This window comes from Rana temporaria, chromosome 10 (assembly GCF_905171775.1).
Source record: "Rana temporaria chromosome 10, aRanTem1.1, whole genome shotgun sequence".
Lineage (NCBI taxonomy): Eukaryota > Metazoa > Chordata > Amphibia > Anura > Ranidae > Rana > Rana temporaria.
Window position 1 is genome coordinate 96692783 of NC_053498.1, and position 14093 is coordinate 96706875.

General features: G+C 43.0%; 1 protein-coding gene across 1 annotated transcript in view; it reads right to left on the bottom strand.

The window, feature by feature from the left end:
- Positions 1-560: 560 nt before the first annotated feature.
- Positions 561-14093, bottom strand: part of LOC120915354 (immunoglobulin superfamily member 1-like) — a 65719-nt gene continuing 52186 nt past the window's right edge. Inside the window, exons 5-7 of the mRNA XM_040325775.1 lie at positions 8534-8815; positions 3407-3576; positions 561-1545 (exon numbers count right to left, since the gene is read on the bottom strand). Of these exons, the coding sequence (XP_040181709.1) occupies positions 1468-1545; positions 3407-3576; positions 8534-8815 (530 nt within the window). The 3' untranslated portion in view covers positions 561-1467. The remainder of the gene's footprint in view (positions 1546-3406; positions 3577-8533; positions 8816-14093) is intronic.

The following is a 14093-nucleotide window of genomic DNA, read 5'->3' on the forward strand; positions in this document are numbered from 1 at the left end:
ATGGAAGATCTGTCTGGAAACTGGTGCTGATCAAAGGGGTACTCTCAATATGGTCCGGATAAACAAAATGGAAAAAGGAAAAGCCCCATATGGTGCAGGCCAATAAGCAGGGGGTTTATTCATAAAAAGTACAAACATCAATAACAGATGAGTACAAAAAGTTGTGATCACAAGATAAAAACTTTTAAACTTTTTGTACTCATCTGTTATTGATGTTTGTACTTTTTATGAATAAACCCCTGTTTTTTAACCTGCAACATATGGGGCTTTTCCTTTTTTTCATATTGCTTATGCGGGCCATATTGAGAGTACCCCTTTGATCAGCACCAGTTTCCAGTTGTTATTTCAACATGTCATATTGGTTCATGAAATCTTAGCGCTACACTTTTTTCTATATGCCTGACCTCACAAATGCACTTCTGGAAGAATGGTCAAACATTCCCATAGACACACTTCTAAACCTTATTGACAACCTTCTCAGAAGAGTTGAAGCGGTTATAGCCAACTCAATATTGAACCCTACGGACTAAGACTGGGATGCCATTAAAGTTCATGTGTGTGTAAAGGCAGGTGTCCCAATACTTTTGGTAATATAGTGTATATTGGACTTTATGATTATATGGACACAGATATGTGTGGTGTTGTTATGCATAGCCATAGCTATTGATATTTAATGGCATGCTAGAAGCTTAATTTTTTTCACCCTTTAGCACGGTTTTATCTTGTATGCCATGTACTTTGTAACTGCTGAATTTTCTACATCGAAGTTCCTCATTATCTGAATACTTGTTCTGGTTTAGTGACTCAAAGTATTCAAATAAGAAGCTCAGAATGACAGCCAGGCAGCTAGCATTTACAGAATGAGAATTCAGCAGACTCCATGTTTTAGCCAGCAGGTTCACAATATGCTCTGTTATTAAGTGTGCAAGCTGGTGCATGTTGTGTTTAGCGGTTCAATATATTCTTATAACTCATCACACTGTTTACTTTTTTCTATTTTAAAAGTATTGATATTTCATGACATTTCATTCAACTCCATGCACTGCAGTGTGTTGACAAGTGTTACTCTGCATAAAAATGCAGACATGCTGCATTTTCACACAACACACACAATCATACATATGATATACTGTATGTTGTGAGTAGGGAACATGGAACTGTGAGCAACGCAGCTCAATGCTTCTCATGTGAACAAGCACTAGGACTCTGCTATGTTATGCCTTAGCCTGAAATGGCTTATTAAATAGATTGAATGCAGCAGCACAGAAAAGCTAATAAAGCCTCTAATATAATTTTCTGTAACAATACAGCAAGTCTGGTACATTTTTAGATATTTGTAGATCCTTTTACTTGAGTTAACTGGTCACATGACCTGTGAAAGTCCTGTGACTGGCCTCTCGTCCAATAATGGAGTTCTCTCTGCTGCGTTAAGCAATGGCTTCAAAATGGACTTATTTTTTGCAGAGTTTACAGCTCCTCTATGTTGTCACCAGCGCTAGAAATCTCATTATCTTCCATCACATGCTCTGTCTTCATTATCACCATCTACAAAAGAAACATTGTACTATTAGAATAAAAGTCATGTAAAGAAAATAGAGGAGAATAATCAATTAATTACAATAACTGACATCACTGGTCAACAAAGGTATACAATATAGTTTTACTTGTATATGTACTGTCTTCATCTGTCTAGACTGTTTAGAATGTGCACACTAAAATGGATGTCATGCATTTTGACACAATTTTATTAAAGTCTATGGGCCAGATCCACGTAGATAGGCGTAACTTTAAATGGGTGTAGCGTATCGTAGTAACGCTACGCCGCCGCAACTTTGAGAGGCAAGGCACTTGCCTCTAAAGTTACGGCGGCGTAGCGTAAATCTGCCGGCGTAAGCGCGCCTAAATTAAATGAGGAACAGGGGGGCGTGTTTTATGTAAAATAAGCATGACCCTGCGTAAATGACGCTTTTTTCGTACGGCGCATGCACGCGCATGCTTAGTATCACGTCGAATTTTCAAATTAAATTACGCCCGCTCAATGCCTAGACGACGTGAACGTAATTTACGCAAAGCCCTATTCGCGAACGTTTTACGCAAACAACATAAACGATGGAAAATTTGACGCTGGCCCGACGTCCATACTTAACATTGCGTATGCCTCATAGACCCAGGGGTAACGTTACGCCGAAAAAAGCCTTACGTAAAACAACGTAAAAAAATGCGCCGGGCGGACGTACGTTTGAGGATCAGCGTATCTAGTTAATTTGCATACTCGCCGCGGAAGCGCCACCTAGCGGCCAGCGTAAATATGCACCTTAGATCCGACGGCGTACTAAGACGTACGTCAGTCGGATCTAGCCCAGCTTCAGGCGTATCTTGTTTTGTGGATACAAAACAAAGATACGCCGGAGCATCCTAGAAGTTATGCGGCGTATCAATAGATACGCCGACACAACTTCTTTGTGGATCTGGGCCCAAGGGTACAAAATCACACCAAAGAAGGACATGCAGCATTTAAAAAAAGCTAAAAGCAGAATTTAACAGGGTTGACGAGAAACTAAAAGAAAAAAAATTTCACATGACTATATCAGGAAATATATATTCAATATTGTACTGGAAAATATCTAAATAGCTACTCTATGAAAAATTGTTGACCCTAGCTACCATTAGTAGATGACGTGCAGACTGTTAACCTGCATATTGTTAGTCAGGTTATGGTTTATTGGGCAGAATTTTTATTTATTTGTGTTAATGTTTTAAATCAAGAAATATGTTATTGCAATTTTGCTAAAGAACTGTAAAACGTTTTAAATGGCCATGGGGGTTAAAGGTATGGGTAGGTTTGGGATTTGTGAGGGTTTTCAGGTAATAGAGGGACACTGCTCAGGAATGGGAAAATAAAATAATGGAAAATAGCAGTTGAAAAGGGAACCAGAGGGAAAACTTCCAATTGTAATTTCAAAACAATAACAATTTAATCAGTAAGATTCTCTAAAGCCTCGTACACGCGGCCGGGTTTCCCGATGGGAAAACTGTGAGGAGAGCTTTTGGCCAGGGAATCCCGGTCGTGTGTATGCTCCTCGCAGTTTTCCAGACAGGAAAACTGCCCAAAAAACACCGGACAAAAAAAAGACAACCTGCTCTCTTTTTTCCCAGGAGTTTTTGGCAGTTTTCCTATGGGAAAAACTGCGATGGAGCTTATACACGGCCCGGATTCCTGACCAAAGCTCTCATCTGAATTTTCCAGACGGAAAAACCTCTTGTGTGTACGGGGGAAAAGTTACCAAGCAGGTTCTTGGATTTCCCCCCGGGATTTCCGGCGGATATTTTCCCGTCTGGAATCCCGGTCGTGTACAAGGCATTAGAGACCAACAAACAATTCATTTTGATTATTACACTGTCTAACCTCTGTGTACTCAGATTGTTCTGCCTGATTTCTACGGGCAGGCGGAAGCTCAGGAAGACTTTCTTCAGTTTTCTGGAATATGTTGAAATGTATCACAAGGATGACACCCAGAAGAATTAGGACAAGTGCGGAGATAAGGAGCCGTATGATGTTCACAGTTGTGTAATCAACTTTTTGGAAGAAAAGAGAACAGATATCATTAGGTACATATTTATTATCATTACACTTTTATATTAGGACATTGTAAAAAGCGATGATGATGTGTAACGACCCATAATAACCAAATGTTTTTCACTTTAAAATTAAGGATGATTTTGATTGGCTGCTATGAGTTACAGCACTATAACTTATTAAATAACTGAATACTTTTTTAGGACATATTCATAGAGCAGTAATTATGCCATTGGCAACCTATGCAATGAAGGGTATGTAGAGGGGCAAGTGTTTGGAATTTTGTTTAGACCTCACACATAGATACAGACTTCTAAATTTTGACAATCTTTTAAAACCACAATACTGGTGACAAGTTTCCAAGCTGAATTTGTTAACACAAAGCCCTTGGACGATGGAAGATATATATGTGCAATGTAATCCTCATTTTATAGTAATATAGCTAGACAAGGCTGGCTGCTCATGGGGCCTTTTTATAGAACCTACTTGAAGGGGGTTTTGCCACTGCCCTATCTCCATGATAATTTGAATCTGACCCACTCATTGCCCTATACCAGGAGAGAAGAAAAAAACAGGCTTTCTATGTTTTGCCCAGTAATGTAATAAACTATGTAGCTGGGACAATCAGTTTGGGAGATGGAAATTACCAATTAGAATGTGGCACTTAGAAGAATGTGTACAATACTGTAGGAATCTATGGAAATCATGAACAATAGAACTGAACGACTTTACTGCATTTTCCTAGCTCTGCTGCAGTGTGAAAAATATTTTCATAAAATTCAGTTATGTTTACCTGCATATTTACTTAAAGTGGAGGTTCACCCAAAAACTTAATTTTTAACATTAGATTGAGGCTCATTTTGTCAAGGGGAATCGGGTGTTTTTTTTAAAAATCGAAGCAGTACTTACCGTTTTAGAGATAGATCTTCTCCGCCGCTTCCGGGTATGGGCTGCGGGACTGGGCTTTCCTATTTGATTGACAGGCTTCCGACAGGCTTCCGACGGTCGCATACATCGCGTCACGATTTTCCGAAAGTAGCCGAACGTCAGTGCGCAGGCGCTGTATAGAGCCGCACCGACGTTCGGCTTCTTTCGGCTACTCGTGACGCGATGTATGCAACCGTCGGAAGCCTGTCAATCAAATAGGAACGCCCAGTCCCGAAGACCATACCCGGAAGCGGCGGAGAAGATCTATCTCTAAAACGGTAAGTACTGCTTCGATTTAAAAAAAAACACCCGATTCCTCTTGACAAAATGAGCCTCAATCTAATGTTAAAAAAAAAAATTCGGGTGAACTCCCGCTTTAACATTTGCTCTATAAGAAATATGGCAAATTTTACTTCGACCTGAATTATCCATTCACAAATGGGAGCCCCAGATGTTGAATGAATGAAAACAAAAGTGAATCAATTTGGCAAAGACATGGAAACATGTGGCTGCCACATGATCTGATGGGTGTCAAATGGGAAAAGGTTACATTTTGAAAATGTAAAAAATAAAATAGTTAGGCCTTTTCTATAAAAGTGTGTTTTAATCTGCACTAGTAGAATTAAAAGTATAAGTTCATCTAAAAAAAATTAAATAACTATATGCAAATTTTTTGGAGGTGAAAAAAAATATGCATTTATTATTATTATTATTATTGTGTTTTTTGGAGCCTGTTTAGCAAGAATCTGCCAATCGCTGGTGCCATGCAGGTCTCCTACAGAGCTGTCAGTGTATCTGTGTGCCTGTACACTCCGTATGAGCAAGCAGATACACTGACAGAAAGAATCAATGAACTACCCCGGTGTAACGTGGCACCTTGGTAATTCATTGAGAACTACAAGAGCAAAGGATGTCAGGACTTGTAGTTCATTCATACACAGAGCATGTAACTTGATACCAAAGGTGAACTTTTAGTTTAAAGCATATCCTGAACTAAGTTTCAGTTCAGATTCATTACTGGATAGGTTAGGGAAAGGTTAGAACCCATCATTTTTGTCTCAATTTGTTGTCTTATGCCACGTACACACGATCAGTCCATCCGATGAGAACGGACCGATGGACCGTTTTCATCGGTTAACCGATGATGCTGACTGATGGTCCGTCACGCCTACACACCATCGGTTAAAAAAACCGTTAGTGTCAAACAAAGTTCCAAGCATGCGTCGACTTGATTCTGATTCTGAGAATGCGTGGATTTTAAACCGATGGTTGTGCCTACTAACGATCGTTTTTTTTCCCATCGGTTAGGAATCCATCGGTTAAATTTAAAACAAGTTGGCTTTTTTTTAACCGATGGTTAAATAACCTATGGGGCCCACACACGATCGGTTTTGACTGATGAAAACAGTCCATCAGACCGTTGTCCTCTGTTTAACCTATTGTGTGTACGAGGCCTTACCGTTTCTTTGTAAAAACCTACCTCCACTTTCAAGACATCACTCCAAAGTGAAGGTTTATCCACTCTTAAGCCTCGTACACACGTCCGGTTTGCTGCTGGGAGAGCTTTCTGCCGTGAAAACCGTGCGTGTGTATGCTTTCTCGTCGAGAAAACTGCCAGGAATCCAGATGACAAAAATAGAGAACCTGCTCTCTATTTTCTCGTTGGGATTCTCAGCAGAGTGTTTCTTGCAGAGAAAACCGTCCGTCAGTATGCTTACCTGTCCCCAGGTAAACCAGCGTATGCTCGATGAGACTTTGACGCATGCGCGGTAGCATACAAGGGTAGTGTAGGGTGTAGCAAGATGGCGGTGACAGCAATGAATGCGACGAACATCGGCATGTTGTAGTCGATGACGTCACCGCGTTCTTGCCATTCAAAGGAATGGCGGTTCTTTTGAACAGGTCTTTAGACAGTTTTTACCTGAACAGATGTCGAAAACTTCTCTATTCCTTATCCAGTGACAACTGCAAAATATTGGACTACCTATCATTTTCTGCCCCATGATAATGGTCACTAAAACTAGTACAGGATGAATCTCCCCAGCAGGGACACAGATGGCAATAAAATCCCAGCAGAGTATCTAACCTTTACCTAGTCTGTGCTAAACTTAAAACTGAAAGGCAGTAATTTGTCTGCTTTCTAAAATGTGCTGGCTTCCTATGGGTTAAGTCCAGTGAAGTGAATGCCACTTCATGGACTTATCTCTTTAATTTACAATATACATGCTTACTGAGCACTGGGAGCATAGCTATTGCTATTCTTCTGATGTTTCATTGCTGGACCTTCCGGTCTCAGCGCCAGCAACTGCAGAGTCCCATGCATCTGCTCTGTTCACCCCTCCCTCTTCCTACCCAATCACAGAATGTTTTGTATTATGTCAACCCATTCACAAAATACAAAGCCTTCTGTGAATGGGGGGCGGGTTGTGCAGCGCTGTTGTGTGTGAGAGAGCAGTGTCTTTCCTGTCTCTCCAAAATTGTCAGTTGTAAATAAAATAGACCTTCTTGGAATTAAACCATAGTAAGCTAGCACGTTTTAGAAAATGGCTAAAGTCCTGGAGTTCAGCTATAAAATACATTTTTCACCTTTATCAGCATGTTACATGTTACACACATGATTAGGGTGTAGCATGTTCCTAAGCAACCTCCTACCCCAAAGCATCCCTCCACCCCCAATGACCGCATGCACGGGTTCTTTTCGCCCACAGCAGCTGTCAAATTTGAAATCATCATTCATTTAGGCCCCATGCACACGAGACGCTAGTAAACTCGAGTTCAGAGGCATTTAGGTATTTTTTTCAACTGCCCCTGATCACACTTAATGTTATCCTATGTGTCAATGCACACATTCAAGTTTTTTTTGCATTTTAAAGCAATTGGGTTTAGGCTAGTTTTTTCAGACGCAAAATTTTGGGTTCAGACGCAAACGTTTTTGCGTTTCAAAGCTTTGGGAGGGTCTACAATGTCTTTGTTATGAACTTTGATAGCTGCAAACGCAGTAAAACGCAGCTAAACGCGGCAAAACGATGCGAAATTCGCGGCAAAAAAGGGCGTTTTAAACACCGTTTTTTGCCTTTGAAAACTTGAGTTTACATGTGTTTGCATTTGCTTCTCGTGTGCATGGGGCCTTAGAGACTTTGTGATCATCACACTCGTAGTCCATTAACACTTCCTCCAGCTCTCTAGTGAAAGCCCATGTAGATGTACGGACAGAGAATTGGAGGAAGAGTTTGCAGGAGCCTGACATTGCCCCAACAATCCACTGATCATGGGTACAAGGCTTTGCATGCTTCTGTGAAAAAGATAATAAATGCACATTTTTTCCTGCAAAAAAATGTATATTTATTCTTTTATAAAATGTTCTTAGCCTTTAAAATAAAAAAATCTTACAGGTTTATATGAATTACTAGAACAGTTCTTATTTGAAGCACTGAAAAACAAACTCAGATTTGACATGTATTTGTTAGGCCCCATACACACGAGAGAATTTATCCGCGGATACGGTCCAGCGGACCGTTTCCACGGATAAATCCTCTCAAAGATTTCCGCAGATTTCTATGCGATGGAGTGTACTCACCATCGCATTGAAATCCGCGCGGAAATCCTCTGGCGATGACGTGTCGCGCCGTCGCCGCGATTATGACGCGGCGACGGGCGCGACGCTGTCATATAAGGAATTCCACGCATGCGTCAAATCATTACGACGCGTGCGGGGAATCCCTTTGGACGGATGGATCCGGTGAGTCTGTACAGACGAGCGGATCCATCCGTTGGGATGGATTCCAGCAGATGGATTTGTTCTGCATGTCAGCGAATATCCATCTGCTGGAAATCCATCCCAGGGGAGATTTATCCGCGGATAGATATCCGACGGAGTGTACACACCATAGGATCTATCCGCTGAAACCCATTTGCTGGGATTTATCTGCGGATAGATTCTATGGTGTGTATGGGGCCTTACAGTATATTATCCTCTTAGTCATTCTTTTCATTTCATACAAATAATTGTAGTAGAGTGCTTATACATACCTCCCCAGATAAAGACTGGCTTACTTATGGCAGAAAATGCAAGGTTGTTGCCTATCCTCATTGCATAGACACAGTAATATTGCTTCTGAGTATGGTCAGGACTTGCGATGTTAAAGGTGACCTGGTTTTCGAATACACCGTCTATTTCCTCTACTATGCCTTCGCTGCTGTTCAGGAGCTGAAACCACACCATTTTTGAAGTTACCGGTGCTTGGCATATGATCTTGACAGTTTGGTTTTCTCCACCATACTTTTCCAACCATGCTGAAGGGCTGTCAAGACCTGATAGATGAAATCATTATGTACATTATATATAACTAATATGCTTAAAGTGAATATTTTACTCTACTAGGACTGTCATTTGGTGCCAAACTTAGTAATGGCATTGTAATTAACACATCTACAATTTTATTTTTTCTTTGTATGTAAAGAAAACCTATACTGAGAAAAATACAACGGGCCAGATTCTGAAAGGACTTACGACGGCGCAGCGCCATGTACGCCGTCGTAAGTCCTAATCCGACCCGTCGTATCTATGCGCCTGATTCTTAGAATCAGTTACACATAGATATCCATTAGATCCGACAGGCGTAAGTCTCTTACGCCGTCGGATCTTAACTGCATTTTTTTGTTGACTTCTAGGTGGTGCTTCCGTCGAATTCCACGTTGAGTATGCAAATTAGCTAGATACGCAAATTCCCGAACGCACGCCGACGCAGTAAAGTTACGACGTTTACGTTAGGCTTTTCTCTGCGTATAATTGCCCCTGCTATATGAGGCATAAGTGCGGTGTACCAATGTTAAGTATGGCCGTCGTTCCCGCGTCGAAATTTGAAAAAGTTACGTCGTTTGCGTAAGTCGCCCGTGAATGGGGCTGGACGTCAGTTACGTTCACGTCGAAACCAATGACGTCCTTGCTGCGTACTTTGGAGCAATGCGCACTGGGAAATTCCACGGACGGGTCACAGTAGTTTTACATAAAACACTCCCCCCTGATCCAAATTTGAATTAGGCGGGCTTACGCCGGCCGATTTACGCTACGCAGCCGCAACTTACAGAGCAAGTGCTTTGAGAATACAGCACTTGCCCGTCTAATTTGCGGAGGCGTAACGTAACGTTACGCTCGGGCAAATATATACGCCGCTGACTGAGAATCTGGCCCAACAGCTGCAATTGACGACTTTCTTTCTGAAAATAGTTGTTACAACGCTGTTCTGCTGGTCCTGTGGCTTTAATAGTTTCTGTGTTATTACCGAATAAGTATGCGGGTTAAATCAGGTATTCTGACTTTACTAGCTGCATGCTTGATCTGGGATAGTGGCTCAGAAAGTACTGAAGTGGAGCAGGACAGCCAGGCAATTCAATTATTTTCTTTTCTGTATGGATATAATTTCATATGATTCAACTAAGGGTTTAACACATGTAGTTAAACAATAAAAACATTTTCAGTAATGTCACAGAGTAAGTATATGCTAACACTTAAAGGCACTACCTACTTTAAGGCCTCGTACACACGGGCAAACATGTCCGATGAAAACGGTCCGCGGACAGTTTTCATCGGACATGTCCGCTCGGAGATTTTGGTCTGATGGTTGTACACACCATCAAACCAAAATCCGCGCGGACAGAATACGCGGTGACGTAAAGACGACGTGAAGGCGACGTGACGGCGACGATGACGCGGCGACGTGCGCGAACCCGGAAGTTAAATGCTTCCACGCATGCGTCGAATCACTTCGATGTAATGCGCGGGTTCTCGGGCCAGCGGACATGTCCGATCGGTCATACTGACCATTGGACATGTCCGGCGGACATCGTTCCATTGGACAAGTTTCTTAGCATGCAAAGAAATTTTGTCCGCCGGAAAACAGTCGGCTGGACAAATGTCCGCTGGAAAACGGTCCAGTCGGCCGTACAGACGACCGAACATGTCCGCGGAAACTGGTCCACAGACCAGTTTCAGCGGACATGTTCGGTCGTGTGTACGAGGCCTTAGAGACCAGGTCCTACAAGTGCTACGCTAATCCATAGCTCCCAACCGTCCCTGATTTTGAGGGTCTTTCCTTGATTTGGAAGTCCCTCTTTCCTCCTAATTTGTCCCTTATTTTGGTCTGATCTATATAGTTGTATATACAATGCACCATTTATCTTTCAAAAAGTGTTTCACAGTGCTAAACCTTTCATCCAATTTTTTAATTGCTGCATCTGTAAATTTCAAAAGCCTGTATAAAGGAATAGTGGGGGGTAAAAAAAAAATAACACTGATATAATTCTTCTCCTTTAAGGGGCGTGAGAGGGGGTGTGTCCTTTGTCTACATACTTTTGCGTCTCCACTCTCTTCCTCCTTAGATCTAGGCGTCCAATAGTTTTGCCTGATGTTTATTGGCCAATCATGAAACAGGTCTCACCACCCACCTCCTGATTGGCGGGGAGGAAATTTAGTGCGAAAATAGCGAATATTCATTCACTATCGTCACACACCCTTTTTTTAAGCCTATTAGAGCCTCTGGCTTTAATCACATGCTTCAAACCCCCCCACACCCCCCATTGGAATCCATAGTGTCAGGTCACCTGTGGCCAGGTGACAAGTGCACACTGTAGGGGTCAGGGATGCACCACAGGGAAGTGAACCCTATAGCCGACTACTGCTGGCAGGGAGGAAGCGTAACCCAAGATCACCCAGGGCGCGGAGTCTAAGACCCAGTTTTGTATTCACCAGAGCCCTTGGTGGTAGGGATGGTCTTGGCCGCAACTGGGTCCAGGTCGCGTTCCCTGGATTCCTCAAGTCATACTCCGCAGGGAGAAGGGGGAAGCAGCCAGCAGGACAAACAGTGGTGATGGACAGGCCGAGGTCAGGGCAACAGGCAGACAAGGATAACCGTGGAACATGCAAATAGTCAGGGGCACAGGCAGACAGGGAAGTCGGGGACAAGCCAAAACGGTACACGGAAGATGATCGTAGCACTCTGCAACCAGGAACTAGCAATACACTGCAGACAGGAACTGAGCATAGGAACACTGTTGAACAGCACTGCAGACCTGTAGAGCAAAGGTTAATATAGGCTTCCTGGGATGGACTAGGGTGGAGCCATACAGGAAGAGGAAGTGATAAGAAGGGAAACCAGAACAGGATCTGCCTCTAATGAACACATGGAGATCAGGTAGGCAGACAGACATGATGCATATTCATGACAGTACCCTCCCTCTTACGAGGCCTCCCCTCTTCCCTGCCTGGGTCCGGGTTTAGAGGGAAACTTCAGATGAAAATTCTTCAATAGACGAGGTGCAAAGACCTCTGATGCAGGAACCCAAGACCTCTCCTCAGGACCAAAGCCTTTCCAATGAACAAGGTACTGAAGAGCGCCTCTACAGAGTCGGGAATCCAGTACTTGACTGACCTCATATTCCTGATTCTCCTCAGAGACTGGTGCCGTGGTGGGGAGAGGACGAGAGAACCTATTAAGGACTAAAGGCTTCAGAAGTGAAACATGGAAGGAGTTAGAGATTTTGAGGTTTTTGGGAATCTGAAGCTTGAAACAAACTGGATTCAGCTTAGCCATTATGGTGTATGGACCAATGAATCTTGGAGCAAACTTCAGAGAAGGAACTCGGAGCTTGATGTTTCTGGTGGAGAGCCAGACTTTGTCCCCTGGTTGAAGAGAAGGCGGTTTACGCCTGCGGCGGTCAGCAAAGCCTTTGAATTTGTCGGCAGCTGCCCGGAGGGAATCATGGACGTCGCTCCAGATGGAATTGAATGACTCTTGAGCTGAAGCCAAAGCTGGGATATCCAGAGAACAGGTCATGGGAAGTGGAAGTTGAGGATGTCTTCCATAAACTGAGAAAAAGGGTGTTCTCTGCGAACTGGTATTCACATGATTGTTATGGGAAAATTCCGCCCATGGAAGTAGAGAGGACCAATCGTCATGATGAGCGGAGACTAAGGTATGAAGAAAAACCTCTAACTCCTGATTAACCCTCTCCGTCTGCCCATTGGATTGAGGATGGTAAGAAGAGGAAAAATCCAAAGCAATATTGAGGGATTTGCAAAAAGGCTCTCCAAAAACGAGATGTAAATTGAACACCCCTGTCCGAAACAATATGAGAAGGAACCCCATGAAAACGGAAAATCTCTCGAACAAAAATGGGGACCAAAGCAGGAGCAGAAGGCAGACCAGGAAGGGGAACAAAATGTGCCATTTTGGAGAACCGATCGACTACCACCCAAATGACCGTATTACCGTCAGACAGTGGAAGATCGGTGATAAAATCCATGGCAATGTGAGCCCAGGGCTCCTTGGGAATGGGCAAGGGCATGAGGAGACCAGCAGGAGCTTGTGTGGAGGATTTGAACTGAGCACAGACATGACAAGCCTTGACATAGTCTTTAACCTCTGAGCGGAGATTTGGCCACCAATAGTGACGACTAATAAGTAGGAAGGACCGGAGGAAACCAGCATGGCCCGCCACCTTGGAATCATGTCCCCAACGAAGGATCTTGGCTCTTAGCTCAGTGGGGACAAAGTGTTGGCTGGTGCAGATGATGCAAAGAATAATCAGACATATATGGATGGCTGTAGTTTACTTGGATTCATTTGTATTGAAGAGACATACAGCAGAGAGCATGGTGCTCATGTTAGCACACAAGATATAGAAAAACAGCAACCATAGATAACAGGAAAATGCAGTAACAGATAGTTAACACAAGAACATTATGATAGAGTATCTGTGTATAGTGACATCTAGTGGTCATACTCCAAATACACAGGGAAATAAACCAAGCAATGTATAACATAGCATGAAACAATGTTCAGTCTCCAACACCCCTTCTCATTGTGAAGTGCTTAATTAGACAAACCGATTCTTCTTGTTAGATCCATATGTCTCTTTGCAGGCAAAGGCTTAGTAAGGATGTCTGCTAACATTTCCTCAGTGGGACAGTATCGTAGATCCATCTGTCCTTGCTCTTGCAAGTCTCTTAAGAAGTGATATCTCACGTCTATGTGTTTGGTTCTCGGGTTTATCCGCTCTGTCTGTGCGAGTGCTATACATCCTTGATTGTCCTCATAGATGGGCGTGGACTCTTTCTGGTTCTGATCTAGATCTTCCAGCAATTGTCTCAACCAGATTACCTCTTGCCCTGCTTGTGATGCGGCCACATATTCTGCTTCGGTGGAGGACAGTGTCACTGTGGACTGTTGTCTGGTGGTCCAGCTGATCAGGCTGTCTTTAAATAGAAACAGATGTCCACTGGTGGATTTCCGATCACAGGGGTCACCTGCCCAGTCTGCATCCGCATATCCAGTCAGACCACTCTTCCCTGTTGATGAAAATTTCAGTTTAAAGTCTATTGTTCCCTTCAAATAGCGTATGATCCTTTTTGCTGCGTTCCAGTCCATCTGGGTTGGCTGGGATACTTTTCTGCATAAGAATCCCACTGCTGTAGCTATGTCAGGCCTTGCCACTGTAGCAATGTATAGTAACTTCCCCATTGCCCTTCTGAATTGTGAGTCATTTTGCAAGGGGTTAATTGAGTTGTTTAATTCTTTAAGATAATTTGTCT